Source organism: Anolis carolinensis, chromosome 5 (genome assembly GCF_035594765.1).
Source record: "Anolis carolinensis isolate JA03-04 chromosome 5, rAnoCar3.1.pri, whole genome shotgun sequence".
NCBI lineage: Eukaryota > Metazoa > Chordata > Lepidosauria > Squamata > Dactyloidae > Anolis > Anolis carolinensis.
Genome location: NC_085845.1, coordinates 170,846,896 through 170,873,837, shown reverse-complemented (window position 1 = coordinate 170,873,837; position 26,942 = coordinate 170,846,896). Strand labels below are relative to the sequence as shown.

Sequence of the window (26,942 nt, the reverse complement as noted above, 5' to 3'; positions counted from 1 at the left end):
CTAAAATTGACCAAAAACTGATTCCTAACCCTTCTGGTACTAATGTTGGCGAGTGGTCCCTGGTCAAAGTGGTCCCTGGTAAAAAAAAAAAAAGGGGGGGTTGGGAACCACTGTCCCAGGCTGTAGAATTAATGTAGTTTGAGATCATTTTAACTGCCATGGCTCAGTAATACAGAACCCTGGGGTTTGTTATTTGGTAAAGCCCAAAACACCTGGAGGCCCGAAGTTTAGCCATGCCTGTCCTAGAATTTCTTGACCATTGGCCGAAGTGGCTGAGGCTTCTGGGAAATGAAGTCCAAGGCAACTACAGGAGCAGAAGTTGGGAATCATTGCTAAGCTTTGGTTGCCGTTTCTCCCCGACGTTCTACCGGAGGGAGAAGAGCCTAGTAAACGCCCGATTGGCAGAGGCCCGCTTAGCGGCAGCTCGCCTGGCCAATCAGAGGCCGCAGCAGGAAAAGCGCGTCTGACCAATGAGAGGCCGCTGAAGGAAAGCGGCGGGTGGGGTTCTCGAAGGCAAGCAAGAGAAGGCCGCGGTGGGCGGGGCCTTCCTTTTTGCCTTCTCTTTTGAGTTCTGAGGGCGTCTCTGGAACTCGCCGCGCTCCGCTGTCATGGCGGAGGACTCCTTATGCCGCTACCGCTCCCCTCTGGTGTCGCGATATGCTAGTCCCGACATGGCCTACAACTTCAGCGACAGGAAGAAATTCTCGACCTGGCGGCGGTTGTGGCTCTACTTGGCCCAGGCGTCGAAGGTCAGTGGCGAACTTCGCCTGAGGAGATGGGTGCTATTCGTGGTGCGTCTGCACGGCAAAGTTAAGGCACTTTGACATCACTTTGACTGCCACGGCTCAATGCTGTGGAATCATGGGAGTTGCAGTTTGGTGAGGCACCCGCATTCTTTGTGGATACAGTAGAGTCTCACTTATCCAAGCTAAATGGGCCGGCAGAACCTTGGATAAGCGAATATGTTGGATAATAAGGAGGGATTAAGGAAAAGCCTATTAAACATCAAATTAGGTTATGATTTTACAAATTAAGCACCAGAAAATCATGTTATACAACAAATTTGACAGAAAAGGTAGTTCAATACGCAGTAATGCTATGTAGTAATTACTGTATTTACTAATTTAGCACCAGAATATCACGATATATTGAAAATATTGACTACAAAAATGGCTTGGATAATCCAGAGGCTTGGATAAGCGAGGCTTGGATAAGTAAGACTCTCCTGTAGTTAATAATACTGCAATTCCCATTATCCCATAGCATTGAGCCATGACAGTTTAAAGTGGTGTCAAACTGGGTTGTATGTTTTCCAGACTGTATGGCCATGTTCTAGAAGTATTGTCTCCTGACGTTTCGCCCACATCTATGGCAGACATCCTCAGAGGTTGTGAGGTATGGAGAAACTAAACTTCTCTCACCCTGGACTTTCCACAGATATATAAACCTTCCTTGCTTAGTTTCTCCATACCTCATAACCTCTGAGGATGCCTGCCATAGATGTGGGCGAAACGTCAGGAGACAATACTTCTAGAACATGGCCATACAGCCCGGAAAACATACAACAACCCTGTGATCCCGGCCATAAAAGTCTTCGACAACACATGGTGTCAAACTGTTAATTTCTGCAGTGTTGAAGCCCCTTGGACTTCCAACACCCAGAATCCTCCTGCAGCCAATGATCAGAGATTGTGGGATCTGAAGTCCAAAACACCTGGAAGACCTGAGTTTGGGAAACGCTATTACGTTGGTCTACACTGTAGAATTAATGCAGTTTGACACCACTTTAACTCTATGTAATCCTGGGATAAGGCGGAGAAACCTACAGGCCTTGTAAGACTACCAAGATTATTTAGGATTGCACCCTGACAGTTAAAAGTGATATCAATCTGTTAATTGTACACTATAGATCAGGCATGGGCAAACTTCAGCCCGCCAGGTGTTTTGGACTTCAGCCCCCACAATTCCTAAGAATAACACAATAATGTAATAATATAACTTTTTTCATGTCAGGAGCGACTTCAGAAACTGCAAGTCGCTTCTGGTGTGAGAGAATTGGCTGCCTGCAAGGACGTTGCCCAGGGGGCGCCCAGATGTTTGATGTTTTACTATCCTTGTGGGTGGGAATTCATCCTCGTTCTCCCTGGGTTGGATTCAAACCGGCAACCTTCAGGTCAGCAACCCAACCTTCAAGTAATAAAGTAATTCAATGTAATAATGTAATAAATTATTTCTAATTAATATAATTCAGATAGGATTTTTATGCAGTAGATAATTTTGAAGTCAGTAAATAAAGCAGAACTAGATTGAAACAAATTGATCCAGAGTATAGCTTAAGCATATGTTGGTCTTGGTAAATCAGCATCGAAGTGTGCAGTCTATGAGATGATTGTGCAACACATCTCCAGCAGTTTTTACTCCTATTTTGCCTGAAATTTGATTAATGATTACAAATTAACTAGGGTAGAATTTTGCAAATGTGTGCAATTCAGTACTACTCTTATGTCATCAAGGTGGATATAGCAAACAAATCGCAAAAGGGTTGTGAGCCTAAGTCTTACAAAAGACACTCAGTTATCTCTTAGTTATAGGTCATGTTTTATAAGCCATGTTTCATCATCATGCCAGCAAAAATTTACCCTTGCTATCAGCTTTAGCACTGTTTCTAATGTGCATTCTCCCTAATTTCATAAGCCAGCAGATGTTGCAAACCAAGAGTTAGAGTTTATCTTCTGATCTCATTGTTAAACATACTTCAGCTCTTAGTAAAATCAGATTTTTTTACTGGAAATCTTTATTAAATTATTTACAGAAACCTATTTGTAAAGTTTTTTTATAGAATCATAGAATCATAGAATCGTAGAGTTGGAAGAGACCTCATGGGCCGTCCAGTCCAACCCCCTGCCAAGAAATTTCCAGGACAGAAAGAATCAGCTGTAGACAATTATTACCAATAATGTACCTGTCCTAGCACATTAGGTAAAGAAATTCGACACATATACAAAATTAGAAAACCTGAGAAGCATCTATATAGATCACTTTATCATAAGGTGATCCATGGACAAATTGGTCTTGTACATTGTTCTCTTTATTTGGTCCTCTTTTCCAAATATGCTAAGACCTCAGAATTGATTTGCCTTACATTCCACAGCCATTGCTAAACCACAATGCCCACCATGTGATCCCATGCAAATAGGAATTAATATGCCCAGTCTCATATAGACTATTATAGTGACTGAAAGTAATTATATGGTATGCTGCTTCCAGTAGTTGTGAATGTTGCAGTGGTTGTGAATGCTTCAGTGAAAACAAAATACAAAATAGCATAAGAACCAAAATGTTGTGCCATATATTTTTTTAGAAAAAGGAATTGTATATTTTTATAAATTTACAATTTTATTTTTTATTTTTATAAATCAATTTATATCCCCATACCAAAAAAGGGGAACGCTAAAGAATGCTCAAACTTTGGTACAGTGGCACTTATTTCCCATGCCAGTAAGGTAATGCTCAAGATCCTGCAAGGCAGACTCCAGCAATACATGGAGCGAGAGTTGCCAGATGTCCAAGCTGGGTTCAGAAAAGGCAGAGGAACCAGAGACCAAATTGCCAATATCCGCTGGATAATAGAGGAAGCCAGGGAGTTTCAGAAAAGCATCTACTTCTGCTTTATTGACTATTCTAAAGCCTTCGACTGTGTGGATCATAATAAACTGTGGCATGTTCTTGGTGGTATGGGGATACCAAGTCACCTTGTCTGTCTTCTGAGAAATCTGTATAAAGACCAAGTAGCCACAATAAGAACAGACCACAGAACAACAGACTGGTTCAAGATTGGGAAAGGAGTACGGAGCTGTATACTTTCACCCTACCTATTCAACTTGTACACAGAACACATCATGCAACATGCGGGGCTTGACGATTCCAAGGCCAGAGTTAAAATTGCTGGACGAAACATTAACAACCTTAGGTATGCAGATGATACCACTCTGATGGCCGAAAGTGAGGAGGAGCTGAGGAGCCTTATCACCAAGGTGAACGAAGAAAGTGCAAAAGCTGGGTTGCAGTTAAATGTCAAGAAAACCAAGATCATGGCAACTACACCTATTGATAACTGGCAAATAGAGGGAGAAAGCATGGAGGCAGTGACAGACTTTATATTTCTAGGTGCGAAGATCACTGCAGATGCAGACTGCAGCCAGGAAATCAGAAGACGTTTACTTCTTGGGAGGAGAGCAATGGCCAACCTTGATAAAATAGTGAAGAGCAGAGACATCACACTGGCAACAAAGGTCCGCATAGTCAAAGCAATGGTATTCCCGTAGTAACCTATGGTTGCGAGAGCTGGACCATAAGGAAGGCTGAGCGAAGGAAGATAGACGCTTTTGAACTCTGGTGCTGGAGGAAAATTCTGAGAGTGCTTTGGACCGCAAGAAGATCCAACCAGTCCATTCTCCAGGAAATAATGCCCAGCTGCTCACTGGAGGGAAGGATATTAGAGGCAAAGCTGAAGTATTTTGGCCACATCATGAGGAGACAGGAAAGCTTGGGAAAGATCATGACACTGGGGGAAATGGAAGGAAAAAGGAAGAGAGGATGACCAAGGGCGAGATGGATGGATGGTATCCTTGAAGTGACTGGCCTGACCTTGAAGGAACTGGGGGCGGTGACGGCCAAAAGGGAGCTCTGGCGTGGACTGGTTCATGAGGTCATGAAGAGTCGGAAACGACTATGCGACAGAGAGAGAGATGTGAGCATCCAGTCAGCCAGCCTGGTGCAATTTATTCTAGCCTCTGTCTTTATTTCAAGAACAATGCAAATTTCATACAGTTGTTTTTTGGATGCCTTATTTCTTTTCTATCTTAATCTAGAGCCAGTCCATGCACCTGCCGTAGAGTTTATATTCAATACTTTCCTTTGTTCATCTTAATGGACAATTGAAAGAACAATATTTGGGAGTAATCATGTTCACCATTCAGCAACAACATCCACAAAAGAATGATACTTTTATTGGCCAAACAAAATGCAAAAAATATCTTATGCTAACTGTCGCAGCTATCAAATTGGGGTTCCAAACATTCAACCCCTTCTGCGGAAGTTGCACCCTTCGTCCAAGGAGAAAACCCCAAAACAAACTGTCTTTTAGTAAAGAAAGATTTATATGAAAATATATACAAACGTAACAGTCCTTGGCTTTTATCAGCAGCTTTCAACTGGCGAAACAAAATGTAATCTTCAAGCTTTCTTCAGCTCCACTCCAACAGCTTTCCAACAGCAACACCATCATCGTCACCATCACCTTCACAGTAACAGTAACATTAACATTCACATTCACATCCACTAACTCAAGATTTACTCAGACTCTATTAATAGCACTCAGTCTTTAGCAGGTGTCTTGATTACATGGATAGGACATGATTCTTACAAACACTTATCCATTTTCACATAAGAAATGACCTAAATAATATAAAACTCTGACACTACCTTCCAAAGCTTCATTGGCTTCTCCATCAGCCAAAAATGTTAAATGTATACAGGAGAAAAAAAAGTGATTGTTAGAATCACAGACCTACGTTTTTCCTCCACAGGCCATTAGACAGAAAGAAACCTTAACCAGAAAAGTGTTAAATGTCTATGTGTTAAATGTTTTGATACGGCCGATGGGCTAATCAATAAAATGTTATGATTTTTTTTTAACCAGAAAAGCAAATAGACAGACAGATAGACAGGCAGACAAGCAGACCATATTCTTCATCATAGGAATGCTGCAGCCAAAAAGCCACCATCGTATACTGCTCCCCAAATAGTCTTCTGTGCAGGCTTCATGGCCTCTGCAAATCCATACTTGATGCTTCTCCAACACAGAGACAGGGACAATATTTAGTGGGTTAAGCGGGGAGAGCTTTGTATCAATTGAGTAAACCAATTCTAGGACATAACCGGAGCTGGGGATAAGCAAGGGAAGAGATTCAACCCCAATGGCCAAAATTACCGTATACCTGGGAAGATATCACGGTAGCAAATTTGGGCTGGGTTAGACTATGAAAGAGCATACTTGTCAAAATAGAAGTCAACTTTACAATTTAAGCCAAAAACCTTGCACAAGTTTCAGAACTCATTCAGAACGGGTGGTCATATGATTTACCCAAGTCATCTGACATCTGCCTGACCATTCCTTCCCATATGAGGGAGGAAAATGTTGATTTACCATGGTTATTCTACAGTTTTCGCAGTCTCGTTAACTCCTCAGCTTCTGTAATCAAAAGCTGTAGGATGTCTAACTTTCCAAGACAGCAGGGTGCATCTGCCTTTAGTGGAGAAGCAAGAATGTCAGTCACTGTAGCTTAGAGAAAGTCAGTAGGATTCCAGGAGAGCAGACTTTAGATTCCCCTTCAGCCATGGAAATCCGTTGAGTGACTTTGACAAGTCACACTCTCTCAGGCCCTATCTACACAGATCATTTAATACAGTTTAAAGCTAGATTCAAACTGAGGCAGTCAAAAAACAAACTCCCACAGAAGTGTGCGAAAGAAAGCCCTTAATGTGCATCCTTGGGAATCTAAGACGACTCCTTATTGTCTTCAGCCTGATGTTGAAAATCTAGTATTCCTGCACCAAGCAACATTCATCCTTTGAAACGGTAAATACAATGTTTTAAAGAAGCACAAACGTACTGTATTGCTAAAAACATTTCGGTTTTATAAAGTTAAGTTTTATTTGTGAAATATGTATGCTTATTTAACTTTCAAGTGCTAGATTGGACCAAATATCAAGAAGCAGATGTGAGGTTTTTGCCCAAGGGGAAAGGAGGCCACAGTCCAAAAAGGTTCAAAACATAGAACACAATATGTATATTAGAACATCATATACATAATGTTAACAATAATACAAATAATAATACAACTGATGATCCAATTCTGTCAGCTGTAGTGGCACACAGTCGTAACTTACAGAGTATAAAGATTTTTAGACTGCAATCATCCAGATTTAATTGCTACACAGAGCAGTTTTCAGTGTAAAACATATATCAGACATGTATCAACAAGACTCCAACTAAAGTTTGTTAGCGACACAGTATGTGTACATTCAGTCTCTTCAAAATGGCATATAATATGCTGTAAAACTAAATATATCAGTGTACAATTCAATTGGCTCAAACCTGGCTTGGAGTCAAAACAAATCAAAGTCTCTGTAGTCTTGGAGTAGTTCTATAGGACTCCTCGGGATGTAAATGCAGTCAATTGGCTGTAGCTTCAGTTTGTAACAAATGTTGCAGTCATTTACAGTTCCCAGCCAGGAAGCTTGGTCAGATAGTTGTTATTTTAAAGTGGCTGGCTGTGAGCCGAAGTAAGCTGTTTACATAAGCCGTTTACTACTGGTTCCCAGGTTTACTCCAGTTTCAGTTAACCCTTCATCTGGTAAGCGGCAATGTTTTGAATATTTGTATTGTTGGCTCAGCTTCAAGTTTTCTTAAAAAGATAAAAGGAAAATGGTCTAATACAGTGCTCTTTATAAGATATCACATATGATTTATATAGACCAGGTGAAAATAGACATATCAACAAATGCTATATTTAGCATAGTGTTTACTCCCAGGCATAATAGTCACAATTGTCTACTCACATGTTCGCAGTGTCTACGTACGTGCTGATTGTGGATTCTATAGTGCGAGCAGCCATTAGTGGTCATCTGACAGTTTAAATATATAATTACAGGAAACAGCTGAAGTCAAGATTATCATTCAAACCATGAGGTGTGGTTGTTCTCAATTTATGTATCCAAAAAGTTTCCCTTCTGAGGAGACCAGTTCTGATGTCAGCATTGTCAGTAGTATGTAACTTCTCTAAAGCAAAAAATCTAAAGCTGTTAAAGGGGTGAGATTTATTATGAAAATGCATATATAAAGTGGAATCTAAACTTTCTCTTTTTGGACCGATGTTCCTGTATCCTAACTCTCAAGGGTCTAGTAGTCATCCCAATATAAAGTAAATTACAAGGGCATCGAATTATGTATATTACTTTTTCAGTTGAACATGTAATCAAGTCTTTCAATTTAATCTTAATATTTGATGATGGAGGAACAAACAGTTTAATGTCAGATGTGAGACAACAGACATCACAGTGACCGCACCTGAAACTTCCTGTCGTGATACTTCTGGATTCTGTATTGTTTTTTTAAAAATCAGAATGGATAAGGATATCCTTTAAGTTTGTGATCTTTTGTGTGCTATAATGGGTGTATCTTTGCAACCTGGGATCTCCCGTATGAGGTGCCAATGTTTGTAAATAATACTGCGGATGTGTGGGGTCTGTGTGGTGAGTGTTAATGGACAAATTATCCTATTTTGCTGTTTTGGTTTGTATGTTAATAAAGAACTCCTATCAATTTGTAAGGACTTCTGAAAGGCCTGTTTTAGTACCTTGGCTGGATAGCCTCTAGCTTTAAGTTTGCTGCTAAATGAACTGGCTGCTGAAAGGTAATGGAAAGGCTTGCTGTTCTTCTTAATTCTGAGAAATTGAGAGTAAGGTAAATTGCATTTGAGTGAGTGATGGTGGTAGCTATTATAATGCAAAATAGAGTTTTTGTCAGTTGGTTTTGAGTAATTAGTTACATATAGGCCCCTATCGTCTTGATGTATAGAAACATCTAAGAAATTAATGTCTGTTGATTTAATAGTTTTGGAAATTTTAATATTGGGGTGTATGGAAGATTGGATTTTTTTTCCTGTCAGGAGCAACTTGAGAAACTTCAAGTCGCTTCTGGTGTGAGAGAATTGGCTGTCTGCAAGGACGTTGCCCAGGGGACGCCCGGATGTTCTTTGATGTTTTTTATCATCCTTGATAAAACCTCCCGTTTCTCTCATGTCCCCGCATGGAACTAGAGCTGATAGCGGGAGCTCATCCGCGCTCTTCCTGAGTTGGATTCGGACCGGCAACCTTCAGATCAGCAACCCAATCTTCAAGTCATCAGTCCTGCCAGCACAAGGGTTTAACCCACTACACCACTGGAAGTTCCTCACAATAGGACAATAGTTTTATTGACTAAAAAAATGCAAACAAAAATACATCATACAAGCTTTGAAAGTTTCACTGGCCTCTTCATCAAACTAAAATAAAATTACCAAAACAATTGTTTACTGTTTTTTGTCTGATGATTTTTCACATGCATGCCTCATGAAGAAGTTTTAAAAGCATGATGTATTTTTAAAATTTTATTTGGCCAATCAAAGTATCACTGTTTTGTGGATTTTATACTAATTCGGAATGTTGTTGTGGTGTGATCATGTTATGCCACAGCATTAACCTTGTGGAAGGATAAATACCTACAACTGTGGACTATTGCAAATCAAGCAATAGATTAAGCAAGTTGAGTAACAGCATATTTAATAATCAGATGAATTTCTCATGTGGATTTAATTTATACATAATGTGTACAGGAATTAATTGCTAGAAAATGCTTGAGAGGAGAGAGATAATTCTGAAAACGTGGAGAAAAATATTTCTGCTATTTGCAGAAAGTGTGGATAAGTAAAAACACCTTTAGAAGCAATGAAGCAGGGGTCTCTAGTACATCCTAGATCCTCTTATGTGATTAATTTAATTGCATAGTGGTGTACCTATTGCCTGTTGCTGAAGCAAAGGTAGTACAGTAGAGTTTCACTTATCCAACGTTCTGGATTATCCAACGCATTTTTGTAGTCAATGTTTTCAATATATCATGATATTTTGGTGCTAAATTCGTAAATACAGTAATTACTACATAGCATTACTGTGTATTGAACTACTTTTTCTGTCAAATTTGTTGTATAACATGATGTTTTGGTGCTTAATTTGTAAAATCATAACCTAATTTGATGTTTAATAGGTTTTTCTTTAATCCCTCCTTATTATCCAAGTTATTCACTTATCCAAGCTTCTGCCGGCCCGTTTACGTTGGATAAGCGAGACTCTACTGTATTCCCATATGATATGAGCATATTTTTTTAAAAGCATGGCACATGCTATTGTGCCATATCTTATGTCCTAGTGTGAGAGGGGAGCCTGTTATTTTTATCTGCATGTTCACATTCCTGAGGAGTTACAACTCTGATCTTGATCTTCAGCTGGAAACAGAGACAGTCACCCTGTGCACCTGTTTTTTTCATCAAGATTCTGCTAGGTTGTTATTAATGTCCCCCTTTCAGTCTGTCATAAGAGTTTATGACAGAAGGCAAGGTAGTATTTGCAGTGTTGTTTTGTTTCTTCACCTTGCTCAATTGCCTGAAACTAAGGGTACGTTGACAGTTTGAAACTACTTTATCTCCCATGGCTCACTGATTAGAATCCTGGGATTTGCAGTTTCACAGGGCCTTTAGCCTTCTCTGTTAAAGAGTACTGTGCCTCATTAAACTACAAATTCCATGATTCCATACCACGGCAGTTAGAGCATTGTCAAATATCATTAATTCTGCAGAGCAAGATATTATGGCCATTTACCCTGTGTTCTGAAGAATAGTTGGAGTAGTAAATCAGATGGGTTTTTTTCTGAATTTGGGAGAGGCTAAAGAAAAACTGTAAAAAGGAACAAAAAGAGTGTTACTTCAAATCTTGCGTAATGTGTTTAAACAGAAGAGGAAAGTGGTAGTAAAATAGCTTCCTTTATAACCTAAAGTAAATTGTTGACCTATAACTCTTCTATGTGACTTGAAAATGCTGCAGACTGCTGGGGGGGAGGCAGGCTATAGTTTGAAAAAAAAAACATGAACACTGCACATACCTTATTTGTATGCAAAAGACCATGAAAGAACAATACAGTATTTGAAATTAAGAACAATTTTAATCAACATAAACTTATTATTTCAATTGGAAGTTTGGGCCTGCTTTTGGCTGATAAGATACTCAAGTTAATTAAGATTGTTGTTGTGTGCCTTCAAGTCTAAGGTTTAAGGTGAGGGCCAGGTAAATGATCTTGGAAAGTTGCATTTTGGCCGTCTGCCTTAGTTTGGAGACCTCTGTCCTAGACCAACACTTTAACCACTTTACCATGCTGGCTCTTATAAAAAATTAACTGTCTAAATATACATAGAATAGTGCAATGAATTCAGATTTTGTTATACTTAGAGTTGATATTTAAGGTCACAAATTAGCTATGCTTAACTGAAGTCAATTTGATTTTAATGGATCTGCCCTCCATATAACTGAATCCAATTCAGTGGAAATAATACATGAAATAGACAAATAATTTTGAGAAACTAAATTTCACCCATACCCAAATGTGTAGGTCTGGTGCTCAGTGGCTTGTTTGCTAACTACAAACATCGTCTAGAGCTTCTTTAGACATGAAAATTAGATTCTAGATTTCTGTAGAACTGATGATTTAATTATATTGGCCTTATTGAATTGAAGGTCATGTGTTTGCTAACTTTAGAAATTGTATTTTCCTAGTCACTGGGCCTCGCCATCACGGATGAGCAAATACAGGAAATGGCAGCAAATGTAGATAACATAGACTTCAAGATGGCTGCAGACGAAGAGAAACGGCTTCGTCATGATGTCATGGCTCATGTACACACCTTTGCCCACTGTTGTCCTAAAGCTGCAGGAATAATTCACCTTGGAGCAACTTCCTGCTATGTAGGGGATAATACGGTAAACTTCTGTTCTAATAATATCTGACTTAATTTTGATCTGTTTTGTGTGGTGTGTCTGTGTAAAATATAAAGCTGAAACGGGCAATGTGTTTTTCTTCTTTAATCATGCAGGTAAATATTTTGTGTTCTCATCAGTAACTAGATTTCCTTACAGGCCATATTCACAAACTAAATAAAAGGTGATGGGCCAGTATCTGTACCATTATCACCATCCAAATCCTCTGCTTGAAGATGATGTATTTTCAGTTGTCACTTTCTCCCCTTTGGTGAGGTAACTCTTTGAAGGCTACATTTAGCCTAGGAAGCTCCATGTGTTAACCTACCCTTCTAAATAGTTGGGCTTTTGAATGGAAGAAGATATGTTGACATTTCTCTGCAGTTCCCACTTGATAAATCTGCTCCTATTAAATTTGAAGACCTATGAAGATGGATGGAACTTTACTGTTCTATTACACCAAGTTTAATTTTGGAATTCTAAATTCTAGGAGTATCTTTTTAGGTTCTGACACAATTACTGCTGGTTTTGGATTATCTGTACTTATGTTCTATGTTTTCAAGTTACCGTATGTGTGCATTTTTCCAGGGTAGGTTGATTATTACCAAGTAGCCTCTGTGATGGTTATAATTTGCTGGGCAAAATATTCATGCTGGAGTTTTAATTCGTTGTCATTTCAGTTGTTTTAAGAATGTTTTGTTGTAATTGAAGTGTAATAAAACTGGTTTCATAGTGCCCTGAAATGTGAGGTATACATTTCTTAAAAACACAAATGAAAATACTCTCATCATGTATAAATATTATACCATAGTGTTCCTTCTTTGAAATGTTGCTGCCATCTTGGGAGTCTTAATTTCATGTTACTGCTCATACTTTCTGATGCTAAACCTCAGAGCTGCAAAGAGAATGTTGCTGCACTTTTTGATACAAAATATCATTTTAGTTGCATATATGTAGCTTCATGAAGGCAGCAATCTATACTTTAAAAAAGTGGGCAGAGGTGTGTTTACTGTGAATAGTTTGCATCTGATAGTTTTATTAATCTTTCTACTAGGATCTGATAGTCATTCGAGATGGATTCAATCTGCTTCTTCCCAAGGTGAGGTGCACAGTTTCATACAGGCAAGAACTGTTGTTTTCCAGAGGGCTTTATGGCTAAAATTAACTATTTGAACAAAAACCAATGGAAAAAATATAGTCAAATAGGTGCCACAAAACATTTCGGTTTAAAACACCATCAACAGATTTTTGCAGAGTAGCTGATCTGCTCCACTGACCAGTAAACTAACATGTTTTGTTTATTTGGTTAGTTTACTGGTCAGTACATGTAGGGCAACGTTATCTTGATTAATGTTTTATACCACGTTTTAAGCCTGTTTGGTTAAATTATATTGTTCTCTCTTCTTTTCCTGCCTTGCAGTTCAATGAATAACCCTTTAACAGTTGCTTCTGTAGATCTTATCCCCATTTTCAATGTTTATAAAGAAAAATAAATATGTGACCCTAAGCCCCTTGGAGAAAGAGTGCACTAAAATGTAAAAGATAACAAACTGTGTGTCTTCATATTTTCCTTTCTCTCTCTCTCTCCCCTCCCCCCCCCCCCCCCCCCCGGGCCCATATTTGTTAGCTTGCCAGAGTGATAGGCCGTCTGGTAGACTTTGCAGAGAAATATGCCAACTTGCCTACTTTGGGCTTCACTCACTATCAGTAAGTAATTCATTAATTTTCATCTCTTTTATTGTTCAGTGGGTTTTTAACTATTTGTGTACATGATAAAGCTCAGCATTTTGGGTTAGATTTTAAGACTACCTATGTGAACTTTAGTTGTTTTAGATTCTCCACTTTTATCTTGGCTGAGTTAGATGCTTTTGTGATTTGTTAATGCAAATTATTATGAAATCATGTTCCAGTACTGTTAAAATACTTGTTGGAAGAATATTGTCAGTTAAGCTTTCATTTTCTTTGCTGTTACTATCTATCTATCTATCTATCTGTCTATTTTGTTGTGACTTGTTTGCAAATGCCATTTTAGTTAGATAAAACTAATCAGTCCACCGTTACTCTTTAATTAACAGGTATTAAATATTCCAAACTTACTTTTAATCTTTAAATTTAGAGGGCTATTTTAATAGATTGGCTTCTCATTTTTACCATCATTCCAGCAGAACAGATAATACTTCTAGTGATATCTTATAGTCAAGTAGCAATTTAGCTGGTTTTTTAGGGATGTCAGACAAATAAAATTTTGAAAAGGAAATGCAACTGTCTGTTGCTGTAAATAATAGAGTAATTACATGACAGCTTTCAGTCTATAATTCAACTATTTGCTGGGCATAGGTATTCCAATGACTTTGGGTGAGGAGGATGGGTGCAGGGTTTGCATTCTAGGTCTGCAAATATATATATATCTTAAGCTTGATTGCGTCATTTAAAATCTTTATGTGGAAAAAGAGCAGTGATGAAGGCACTTCTGAAGCAACAAGTGCATTTACTTCATAATACTGTGAATGGATTTGTTTTTCTACAATCTTCTGTATGTCACCCTTAGACCTGCACAGCTAACCACGGTGGGTAAGCGCTGTTGCATGTGGATCCAAGATCTCTGCATGGACCTCCACAACTTTGAGCGTGCGCGAGATGAGTTGAGATTTCGTGGTGTGAAAGGCACTACTGGAACCCAGGCCAGTTTCTTGCAGCTGTTTGAAGGAGATCATGACAAAGTAAGTATCTCCAGCAGGACCCAGTGTTTGAGAACACTTTCTGTATGTATTTCTGCATTAAAAATGAGGATAGGTGTCTTTTGACATGAACACGCTAAGCCATTTACAGTCCTAGGAATCACCCATCTTTCTCCTTTCCTGATAACAAAATCTAAATAATGCTAAAAGAGCAATCAGAAGAGACTAGAGTGTTACCTTGGTTGCCAGGAAAAGAGCAAGGTGAATGTTATCTAGGGCTTATGCTAAGATGAAATTCACATGGACTCATGGAGTTACTGGGCATTTACACCAGCAAAACATGCTGGGCTCAGAATGATGTTACAGGAAGAAACTTCAGTCGCTGCATTCTGAAGCTCCTATCTATTTTTCCTCTTGAGGTGGAAGAGCTGGACAGACTGGTGACTGCAATGGCAGGATTTAAGCGGTATGTTGAAAACTCCTCCTCTTGCTTGTCTTAGCACTGGCGATTGCTAACTAAAATATTCTTAGGAACACTGGAACCAGCATTCTACAGAACTATATGGTTGTTCTTTCTTGTTTAGTATTCAGTAGTGCCTACAGTGAGTGATATATCACTTCAGGATTTCATAGATAATCTTTCCCTAATTTACTTGGAGATGCCAAAGATTGAACCTCTGGCTCTTTCCTTAGATCTGCCTTTGTGCTATGGCCCTTGTCATTCTTAAAATGAGTAGCTCTATAATTGGTGAATGAATTAAGATTGGGCTGCTACTAACTTTGCTTTTTGCTAAAGTTAACTGTTAGGATCTGTTAGGAAAGAAATTTTCTTTATTTCTTAATGTGTGTTTGCAGTTGCATTTTCTTATAGTTTTGTCATGGTGATGCTTCTCAGCTTTGCTCTCCGTAGCTTGTAAAAGTATATTCCCATTTTTTTTTCATGCTCTATTGCATGCTAGCACGAATTATTCAGCTCTGCTGTTTCTTATTATGGTCTCAAATTAACACCTTTAAGACCTCAAGATGCACACATAAAATAAACTTTGAGGAACCCATTGATATATGATATAAATGATGTATTACAGTCATACAGTGTTATGTGCTCATTCATCCTTGTTCATGGGCTCTTTTGAACATAACAATACTTTATGTTTGTTTTCAGGGCTTTTATTGTTACAGGGCAGACATACAGTCGTAAAGTAGATATTGAAGTCCTTTCTGTTCTGGCAAGTCTAGGAGCATCCATACATAAGGTAAGAATTACATATTTGAAACTAGAGTTGAGAATCTAGAGAATCCTAGTTTGTGGTTTAAAACACCTAAACTATCTGGGCAATACAATTTTAATAACTGTATTCTTTCTAATGACCCCTCCCATGCTCTGAAACCTTTTCAGGACAGGACTTTTTCTTGGTCCTGCTTCACAGACATGTCTCATATGGAAAAGAGAGCATGCCTTCTGGAAGTCCCTATCTATGGGAGCTTGATTGGCTCCACTCCTAGCCATCCTTTCCAGGGCATGTAAAGGCTTTTTATTACTATTATTTTAACAGGCTTTTAGGAAGTGACTGTTCTTTTAAGAAAAAAGCTTTTAATAATATTTGGCTCTTATTTTATCTTTGTTTTTAATAGATGCTTTAAACAGCTTAATTACCTCTTAACTATAAAATTTTCTGTATTATCTGTGTTGTATTTCATTTACATTTTCAAGCTACCTCAACTTCCAGTATTGGGGGGAAAGGACATGATACAAAATGAATGAATAAGTAAGTTCATTGGCTATTGAGTACAGATTTAAAGGTAAAGTTAACCTTTACTTAACTATAGGAGCCCTAAATTTCTAAGGGAAATTTTTGTTCAAGGTTTAGTAGAGTAGATTCATGCATTTTGGTAGGATGCTTCTATTCAAGTTTCCTCTTGTTTGTTTTGGAATAAATGTGATGCCAAAATAATTATTTCTAAAAGAAAGAATTAATTATTTTAGTATCACATTTATTTCAATCTCAGGCTTCAATTCTATATAGAACTACCTATTAGAAATTTCCCTGAGTGTTTCACATCTGAGTAGACATGCATAGGATTTCATTGTCAGGTCTTTAAAATAACAGGGGAATCTTGCAATCAGGAGATCCATTCGTGCACCTGAACTGCATTCATTTCTTTCCCCCATCCCACTCAGTGGTTAGTAATAGAAACCAGCTCCAGCATTACTGGTGGATGTTTGTGTTGTTTGGGAACAATACATGAAGTCACTGTTATTGTTTTCTTGTAGATATGTACTGATATTCGGCTTCTAGCCAACCTCAAAGAAATAGAAGAACCCTTTGAAAAAGAGCAAATCGGTAAGTGGGATTTCATTCTCTTTATTCTGTCTAACTTATATCAATCATCCAGTGGTTCACTTCAGGGTACTTAGGAAATTCTGCACACATTTTACATCTGTCTCCCCTTTAAATAATGGAATAATTATAATCAATTATTCCATTATTTAAAGGGGAGACAGATGTAAAATGAAACTGATTATAATCAAACCCACTGTGAATTACAAATATTTAAAAGTGAAATACAAATGAAATATGGTGATAACCAAAAAGTATAAGTTTACACCATTTTTAGAAAAGACCTTTGTGCAATATGTATGTATAATTTCCAATGAAATTAAATGGAACTTGAAAGTATGTTTTAATAAACTTCTAAAGTTGCTTATTTTTTGCTGGCCACATAACAAAGTGCTATAAGAGTAACTGAAATTACGGTGCTGCTGTTTTGAAAAATTAAGGTATAGAGTCTGTTGAAATGTAATGTCAAAGTATACTTTGATATTGAAAAAAGGAAACATTCAAGGTACCTTGGGCTCATTTACTCATTCTCTTTGCATGCAGCAAACAAGCCAACTTCTTTCTTCACTTGAAGAAAATTGATAAAACTTTTCCACTTCTTAAAAGATTGTTGTGTTTCTGAATGCTGTCTACATTCAAGTTGGGATTTTTATATATTGTCAATAATGGTAGTCTCTGAAGAATTGTTTCTGTAGCCAATAGAGAGAGCTTAAGAACACGTTAATACATCTTCACATGGTTAGTTGGTTGATGCTGGTGCTGGTGATTTGAATTTTTCTGTTCCTGATTCATTTTCACCAAGCCTCTTCGACCTGCGACCCTCCCCGTGTTTTGGAATTTAGCTCCCAGAATTTCTGACCATTAAACAAGCTGGCTAGGGCTTCTGCTGGCTAGGGAGTTAGAGGCCCAAACACTTGGAAGGCAGATTTCATAACAAATCTTATTCCCATTCACATAGGCCACTTACTTTTTCTTGTTGTACAGGTTCAAGTGCCATGGCTTATAAACGGAATCCCATGCGTTCAGAACGCTGTTGCAGTTTAGCTCGTCACCTTATGATTTTGGTCATGGATCCCCTTCAGACAGCCTCTGTGCAGTGGTTAGAGCGTACTTTGGATGACAGCGCGAACAGGTATAGTCCCGATTTTTATGTCTGAGTTGTGAAGTAATGTTAAACTTGTTTTTGTATAAAAGGAAGCCAAGTTAATAGAATCTAATTGTAACTGTAATACCTACTACAGCACTCATAATTTAAACCCTAATTGAAAGTAAAGGGTTTTTTTATTTCAGAGGAACCACTTTCTAAAAAGGTAGTCATCAGCTTCTGCTTTTAAGCCATTGAATATATTTTATTCATTACCAAATGACCCCTTATAACTCTGATTCCATGAACAAGGTCTCAGGCCTAAATAAAGTTTTAGTCCCAATTATAGTTGACATAAAAGATGACTAACCAAATTCCCACTGGTTCAATAAATTTCTAATTAGATTACTAATTGGATTTAGGCCCTAACGTTGACATCCATGTTATTTAATACAGCATTTAATAGTAAAATTACTAGATTCAAGCTAGAGTTCAGGAATACAGTAGAGTCTCACTTATCCAACACTCGCTTATCCAACATTTTGGATTATCCAACGCATTTTTGTAGTCAATGTTTTCAATACATCGTGATATTTTGGTGCTAAATTCGTAAATACAGTAATTACAACATAACATTACTGCGTATTGAACTACTTTTTCTGTCAAATTTGTTGTATAACATGATGTTTTGGTGCTTAATTTGTAAAATCATAACCTAATTTGATGTTTAATAGGCTTTTCCTTAATCTCTCTTTATTATCCAACATATTCGCTTGTCCAACATTCTGCCGGCCCATTTATGTTGGATAAGTGAGACTCTACTGTACCTTTCATTTATAAATTTCTTGCCTGATGTGGCAAATATGAATAGGAGTCTAAACAAAACTGGTGCAGATACGTTAAAATATCCTTTACTCTGGAAATATTGCAACATTTTTTCCTACTTCATGTTCTTGACTTTTTCTTACAGACGTGTGTGTCTGGCTGAAGCCTTCCTCACTGCTGACATAATACTTAGCACCCTGCAAAATATCTCTGAAGGTCTTGTGGTATATCCCAAGGTAAGAAGTAAAAGCAGACAAAGACTAATTTCTTCTAAATAGTGTTTTTTGCAGTGTTCTGAAGAAACTTAGGATACCTTGAAAACTTAGGGGTTCAACACTAAAATTAATAATGGTCAAGCAGCTTTCTTAAAATACAGCTTGTCTCGGTCACTAATTTTGGCCCACAATGAAGGTTCACTTGGTGACACTGAGATGCTGTAGGCATAGCTAACACTCCAGAAAAACTCAGGGTGAATCTGACAGTGCTTCCCAGAGATCAAGAATGTCTTGTTAAATATGGAAGGAATTGCTTCATGGACATTTATTTAGGAAAAATCATCTTCCATAAATCACCATCTTAATTTTCAATGCTAGTTTTATAGAAATCCATGGGCATATTGATGTTGCTTTGGGTGGGATAAGACTTCATAACTAACACAGTACTTGATTCAGTAGTAATTAGGCTGTCTTCCATTTACATTGTGAATGTAGGAAGAAGCTGGCTTGCTCTAAAGTTCTGTGATGACTCCCTGTTTTAATACATCTCTGTGCATCTATATCAAAATAATATCCTCTTTTCACATCCTCTGGGTAGTTTCTAAGCCTGAATCAATCTTGAATATTTCAGAACAAGACTATTTTAACTATTCAGTAGTTCAGTTATAAAGTCTACATTTAAGAATAAAAGAAACTACCTCATACAAGCTCATAAAATTTGTTTATCTAGTTGTTCCATTCTGATTGACAACAACTCTATGAGATATTGGGCAGAAATAATTTATATGTTTTGGTATGAGCCTGGGACTTTCTGCATAAAAATACTTGTTATCTACTGAGTTGTAGTCTCCCTCCTGATGCATATATGAGCAATAAGGACTAACAAATGCTGAATTCTTTCATCCACTATATAGATATATACTTATATTTGATTTGTTGTAGGTAATTGCAAGACGTATTCAGCAGGAACTGCCTTTCATGTCCACAGAAAATATAATCATGGCTATGGTTAAAGCAGGAGGCAATCGCCAGGTATGTTTCTCATTATAGTTTCACAGGCTATAAACCAGGGGTGGGCAACTATTGATGATTAGGGGGCTGCACGGTCTTTTTTTTCTACTTGCAAAATTTATCACAAGTTTTAATGTGTTCAAATTTACACAAGAAACGAAGCATGCAGCTTTCTTTTATAAGATACTTTTCTAAATGGAGCATTGATTCTGCACTCACTAAACTTCTGTGCTTTTTTCCTAACTGGCTTCCTTTCTCCTATACTTGCATGGAGGCAACTCCCTATTACCTTTGTTACAGCTAGTGAGGGCCTTGAAGGGTCACTCTAACCAGTACAAAGAGTCCTACCCATAGTTATTTTTCCAGCCAGGTGAAGTGTAACATTAGGCTCTCTGGTAGCATTGTTTGTTCTAGTGTAGTTGAAGGCCTAAAATCAACAGCTTTTCAATCATGAATTTTGAAAATTAGCACTAAGATTGAAATAATGCCACACATTTCCTGAATTAGTTAATATTTGCCCTATGAAAATGGAGGTTTCTCAAAAATTGTGAGTTTATTCACCATTTTCCATACCTGTAAAGCAGGGATGTGCAACCTGTAATTCCCAAGCAGCTTCCATGATTACCCCACTGCCAAATTCCCATCCCTGATCAACATCAATTAAAAAGGGTAGAGGCTTAGATAGTCACCCATCTGGGAGAGATTGGTGTAAGAAAGTGAACAATTCACAGACATTATGACAGTTTGTGATTGACTTGAAGGGGCTACATAGCTGCAGATAAGGGAGTCACTAAAAGACTTATCATGTATATAACATTCCAGATGTAAGTATCCACATACTGTTGGAAATGCTCAACTGTTTCTGTTCCCTCCTCTGCCTTTTTGTAAGGGGTTGAGATTTTACTCTCGCCACTTTGCTTTTATGTTCTAGTTATTTTTAGAAGGACATATTTAAAAGGATGCAGTAGTGCCATTCCACCCCATCTTCTATAGCAATTCACCGATGACTAGAAGCCACCATAGAAAGTATTAATACGCTTTACAACAGAAAAAAAACGTATTACTGTGTTCTGTGGGGAGTTCCAGTCATTGGTGAATTGTGATCTATCATCCACATCTGTTATCTTCTTTCACATGGATGGTCTGAACTAATGTTTTCTCATCTTTAAACCTGCTTGACAAGCATTGAATAAATCAGGCCTCCATTTAAGACAGTTTCTTTAGTTCCCTCAACTGCCCTGAAACAGTCAGCACCATTACTTTCCTTCTGCTGTTGGTAGCCAAAAGAAGTAATGACCATCAATTATCACTGGGAAGTACAACTCTTTCGCTGTCCTGGCATCTTGCTTCCCCTCCAAAATTCAGAAGAATTCTTTTCACATTGCAGGCAATCCTCAAGTTACAAATAACTGATATACGACTCATAGTTAAGAATGCAGGTGAGACAACAGGAAATGAGAGAAATCTACCCCTAGAAAGGGAAATTCATTCCTGGAAGAGTTATCATGGGGAAAAGGTATCTCCACATGTTGGAAATACCAACCTACTAGAGATGTGCACAGTATTTGTCTCATATGTTTCATTCGTATGGCACAAAACAGAAAGACCCCCAATGAAACAAAAACTTCCTCGAAATGAAAGGCAGGCGAGCCGATATGGGCTCCAAGCCTGTCTTTCGGATCGATCAGATGTAGGCCCTGTGAGGCCTGGATGTGTAAGCCCAAAGCCTGCACCTGTAGGCCCAAAGCTCCCAGGCCTATGGGTGCAGGCTTTGGGCCGTGCCTAGCTGGACCTCGCAGAGCCTGCAGCCAATTGCAGAGTAAGGAGTGATCCTTACTCAGCCATCAGTTGGGCCTCACAGCTCCTACAGATAATTGCCAAGTAAGGAGTGCCTAGGCGAGGCTCGCCTAGGCATGGCCCAAAGCCTGCACCCGTAAGCCCGGGAGCCCAGGCCTTTGGGTGCAGGCTTTGGGCCTTCGTGCACAGGCCTGGCGAGGGGGGGGGGAGGTTGCGGTGGCTGGGTAGTCCTGCGTCTCCCCCCCTCCCTTTTCCCAGCTCCTTACCAGGTATTTGAGCGGCGCTGGCTGTGGCCTTGGCCAGCACCTCACCCCCTCACCCCTCCCCCCCCCCCCCCGGAAAAAAAGAAATGAAACAAAAAGAAAACAAATGTCCGACCCCCCAATTTTGGGAGGTCAGACGAAAACTAATCAGGGCCTCGACAAAAACCAAGACATGAAACAGAATAAGGTAAGTCCTGAAAGCCCATCTCTACAACCTACCAAGCCACTCACTATTTGTTAATATATGTATTTGCTAACCTGTATTGTATGTGTATGTTGATTTGCCAGTTGATTTGACTCTTTGGTGTGGGAGGAGTTATAGACATGTGATTATACTAAGCATATGCAGATTCAAGACTCGCATTTTATATTCAGTATCTGTTTGGACTTCAATAGAGAAGTATCTGTTTAGACTTCAATGGGAGCAGATGTCTTGCATCAGACCTCAGAGGAGGTGAATGCATACAAGTTGTTGTTTGGACTTCAGTGGAGAAGTCAGTGTATAACCTGCATTGAGAGATACCTGCATTGGCAGATTGCTGAATGAGGGTAACATTAAATGCTCCCTTCTACCTCGTTGTGGGTTATTAGCATCCAACCCATAGACATCACACTGTTCCCCAACAATAGTTGAAATCAGTTTGTCTTCAGTTTGTTCCAATGTTCCTCAACATTTCCTGGGTGTTCTGTGGGTAAATGATCCTTGAGTGTTGTTTGGAGAAGGGCTCGTTTGGAAGGCTCCTGAAGGGCTTGGGTGTTCATTTTGCGCCTTGTTTTTCTTCCTTGGAGTCTGCGTTTGGGGACGATCTTGATAGCCGTCATGGATCGAATTAACCTGTGGTCTGTCCAGCAGTCATCAGCACCTGTCATGGCTCTTGTGAGAAGTACATCGCGGCGGTCTCTGGCACGTGTAATAACATAGTCCAAGAGGTGCCAATGCTTTGACCGAGGGTGCTTCCATGATGTCTTCAGCTTGTTTTTCTGGTGGAAGAGCATGTTGGTGATGACAAGGTTGTGCTCTCCACATTTGGTGAGAAGCAAGATGCCATTCGAGTTGCTGTTTCCGACCCCGTCTTTTCCTATGATCCCTGGCCACAGGTCGGAGTCCCTTCCGACTCTTGCATTAAAGTCCCCCAGGAGGATTATTTTGTCCTCCTTAGGTATCTCCGATAGGATGGTGTCCAGCTGACAGTAAAATTTTTCCTTGATGTCTTCGTCAGCATCTAGAGTTGGTGCATAGGCGCATATGATGGTTGCCTGTTGGTTTTTGGCAAGGTTAATTCGGAGGGTTGAAAGTCGTTCGTTGATGCCAGTGGGTGCTTCAGTCAGGTGCTTCACCAGGTCGTTTCTGATAGCAAAGCCTCTCCTGCTCTCCGGGTCTCCTGAAGGGCTTCTATGTCGATCTTAAAGCGTCCCAGCTCCCTTGCAATGATAGCAGTCCTGCGTTCGGGGCGTTCACTGTCAGTGTTATCCAACAGTGTCCGTACGTTCCATGTTCCAAAGTTCATTCCTCTTTTTTGGCTGCAGAGTGGTGACCCCTCTGGACGCGGCAGTCCAGTCAGGGTAGGAGAGGCAGACTATGTTTAGGGCACCTTTTCTAGCCCTGTCCCCGTGTGGGGTGAGCAGAGCGGATCCTAAAAAGGGCTGCTCAGTCATGGATACAGCTGCCGGACTACTCAACTGCCTCGGTCCTTGAGGTAGAACGACTGAGTCCATATCCACCGCCCATGTGCCAGTCTGTGACTAGGGGCTTCCAGATTTCACAGTCCTGCCCCCGTTGCCACTCGCTGAACGCCATGGGACTTTTGTAGGTTTGTTTTTATTTTTGTTGGAAGATGCCTGTGCGTGATTTTTTTTAATGTGTGGAGATCGGTGCACAGCCGGTCAACACACAGTCTTCACAGAGTGAGGTTCCAGCAGTGGTGTGGTTAACACAACAACAGTGGCTTCTCAGTCTGTTGCAGCCTTCTTCCGCCTTCACAGCCGTTGTAACATGTACCATGTTATCCTCCGCCTGCTCCGCCGTTGAGGTCTTTGGGTCTTCGGATTGTGCTTGGTCTGGATCCTCCCCTGCGGCCACTCCTGGGAGTGCATCACTCCAGTGGTTGTGCCCACAGGTTCATCGGAACATGCAAGCCCCCTCACCATGGCAAGCTGACAATCCATCGAGGGGGTATATATATTGTTTGCCTTATTTCTTTGCACCCAGGGCTGGTGTTTTTTTAAATGCTAAGCAACATAAATAGTTCTTAAGGAAATATCCAATGAACTGATTGGCTGAGAAAAGATGTTTGGTACCTCTCAATGCAGGTTACATGTAGTCTGAAAAGAATTATGTTGAATGCATTACAAAAAAGGATTTGAAAAGAACACAGAGAAGAGAGAATTCAAGCCTGCGTTGCTGATGACACATGGAGTTCAAATGCCACCATTCATTCCAGAGTAGTCTAGCAACAGCAGCTTTTTGATGACTGTCCAGTGCGTCTGTCGGAATGTGATGCTCATTTTTTTTGTTAGGATTGTCATGAGAAGATTCGGGTTCTGTCTCTGGAGGCAGCTGCTGTTGTGAAGGAAGAAGGGGGTGATAATGATCTCATTGAACGGATTCGTGCTGATCCCTATTTCAGCCCTATCAAAGAGCAGCTAGAAGCTCTTCTGGAGCCAACATCATTTACTGGACGTGCTTCTCAGCAGGTAAGGAGGATAAAAAGGCTAAAGGTTTTGTGCTGGTTAGCCATCCTGAAGTTTTAAAGCTCTTTGCCCATGGCTGGTTATTCATTTATTGCCATTTAACTTACTGCCTTTAAGTTTGAAATTTCCTGTTCCATTTTGTCATACTGATTTGATATAGCTTAATAATTCTGTAGGTCAGATAAACCAATGTTTTGGGTATGCTGTGTGCCTTCTAGACATTTCTGGCTTATAGCAACCATAAGGTGACCCTATCTTTGAGGTTTTCTTGGCAGAACTTGTTCAGAGGTGTCTTGTCCTTGTCTTCCTCTGGCTGAAAGAATGTAACTCGCTTAGGGAAATCCAGTAAGGCTGAGCACTAGTCTCCCTGTGTCCTACTCCAACACTCAAAATTATATACCACACTGGTCTAACATGTTTTTAGTCTACAAATATAAACAATTTCTGGCCACAGCAGCAGTCTGAGCAACATTCTTGTCATAATTCCCATATTTGAAGGAATTCACTTTTTCTTCCAGTACTGTATCCACTTCTGCTCCTTTTTGCTAAGATTCAGTGCAGCATCCTCTCATTTGTTAATTGATAAACAAATCTAGGCACCTGTACTTCTGCTTTGTATGCTCTTTCAACACAACCTGACCCATTCTTTTCTGAGTTATACAGAAGTTACAAAATGGAGTTAAATTCTGAATATATTTGGGCTAAGGAAGCACTTAATCCATATTATTGTTTTAATTTTTTTCTAGGTGGCAAGATTCCTAAAAGAAGAGGTCCACCCAGCCTTGATTCCTTATCAAAACAAGATGGGTGGAAAAATTCAGCTAGCTCTTTGAATTTCGCTTTCATTTTGATCATATATGGGATAATAAAATATCTGCAAAATGTGAATTTGGTTTTGAATGTCACACACTGGTCTGGCACATTATAGGCAGTGAGTATTCCTGGAGAACAACTGACAGAAAAATTTAAGATAATCCTGGCCTTGTAGCCACAGATTACGGAGGGCCTTACCCATTCAAGAGTACTGTCTCTGTAATTGTCAGACAGAACAGGGAATATATGAAACATTAAATATGGTACAATATTCCTTGATAGAAAGTGTTCAATTTACTGGCTACAAAATAGAGACATATAAAGAAATTAAGCAATTATTTGCTTTAGAATGAGAATTGCACTGCAATTAGTGATGTTGGTGTGGCTTCAAATAGTTCATGCACACAAACAAAACAAAGAGGTTTGCTAGATGTACTTCGCAATTATCAGAATTCCATAACCAAGGAGGAAATAAGAGATTAATTTTGTACTGGTCCTCTGAAAAACCACATCATCTTAAAGAAATTATAATTTCTATCCCTGCCATTCAGTTGTAATTACTCCATTATTCCAATATGGATTCTCATTTCCCATCATCTTTGAATTGTTCCAGGTTCCTGTATGTATGTGCCTTTGTAAAAAAACTAACTTTGTAGTGTAGCATAAGTCCCTTGCTATAAATACAGTAGAGTCTCACTTATCCAACATTAGCTTATCCAACGTTCTGGATTATCCAACGCACTTTTGTAGTCAATGTTTCCAATACATCGTGATATTTTGGTGCTAAATTCGTAAATACAGTAATTACTATGTAGCATTACTGCATATTGAACTACTTTTTCTATCAAATTTGTTGTATAACATGATGTTTTGGTGCTTAATTTGTAAAATCATAACCTAATTTGATGTTTAATAGGCTTCTCCTTAATCTCTCCTTATTATCCAACATATTCGCTTATCCAACATTCTGCCGGCCTGTGTATGTTGGATAAGTGAGACTCTACTGTAATTCAAATTATCCTGTGAAATTAAGAATTATGAATTTTAAAGATGTGAATGTGTATGCCATTCTTTGTTACATTATAGATTGTAAACCTTCGTGTGTCCTGTAGAACATGGAAGTGCCATGCATCTTAATCAATAGTAGTAAAAATAAAATATTTTAAAAATGTAAACCAGAAGAAAATAAGAGAGACAACCTAAAATTCTGGATTTTCAAAGAATACTGAAGTTTGAATACTTTCAGTTGGAATGAAACCAAAACAAAGGTTAATTTCAAGTGGAAACACACATTCTATTTTCCTTATAGTAAAGTAGAGATACTTATCCAAAATAACTTTTGAATCACACTAAAAACTTATCTAGTCTTGCTTTCTGTTCTCATTGTGGCCAAATAGTAACATTTGAGAAGCTCTCAAGCAATACATAAATTCTAAAGTGACCAAAATGTCAGGACTAGTCATCTCTAACAACCCCATCTTTCATCAAACTGCCCAATCTCCCTTTAAAGTTACTAACTTTGCAACTAAAAGCAAATACCATAGCTGGGATGCAAGGAAAGGTATTTTGGTGTATCTGAAATGTCCTGCCATTCAGTAGAG

The 26,942-nt window shown here is 39.0% G+C and overlaps 1 protein-coding gene and 1 long non-coding RNA gene across 2 annotated transcripts; one reads left to right on the top strand and one right to left on the bottom strand.

Annotated features, from left to right (window-relative positions):
* The first annotated feature begins 525 nt into the window (after nucleotides 1-525).
* Nucleotides 526-25,416, top strand: adsl (adenylosuccinate lyase). The gene is made up of 13 exons (XM_062981009.1): nucleotides 526-749; nucleotides 11,425-11,628; nucleotides 12,680-12,724; nucleotides 13,253-13,332; nucleotides 14,174-14,345; nucleotides 14,723-14,769; nucleotides 15,466-15,556; nucleotides 16,576-16,645; nucleotides 17,627-17,774; nucleotides 18,697-18,787; nucleotides 19,709-19,798; nucleotides 24,355-24,531; nucleotides 25,275-25,416. Exons 1-13 carry the CDS (start codon nucleotides 609-611, stop codon nucleotides 25,359-25,361), a joined length of 1,443 nt encoding a protein of 480 aa, XP_062837079.1. The 5' UTR covers nucleotides 526-608; the 3' UTR covers nucleotides 25,362-25,416.
* LOC134299152 (uncharacterized) lies at nucleotides 6,696-9,042 on the bottom strand. Its single transcript, XR_010006310.1, has 2 exons — nucleotides 7,624-9,042; nucleotides 6,696-7,469 (listed from the first exon to the last, which is right to left on the bottom strand). It is a non-coding gene; the product is annotated as an uncharacterized LOC134299152 (long non-coding RNA).
* Nucleotides 25,417-26,942: the final 1,526 nt, after the last annotated feature.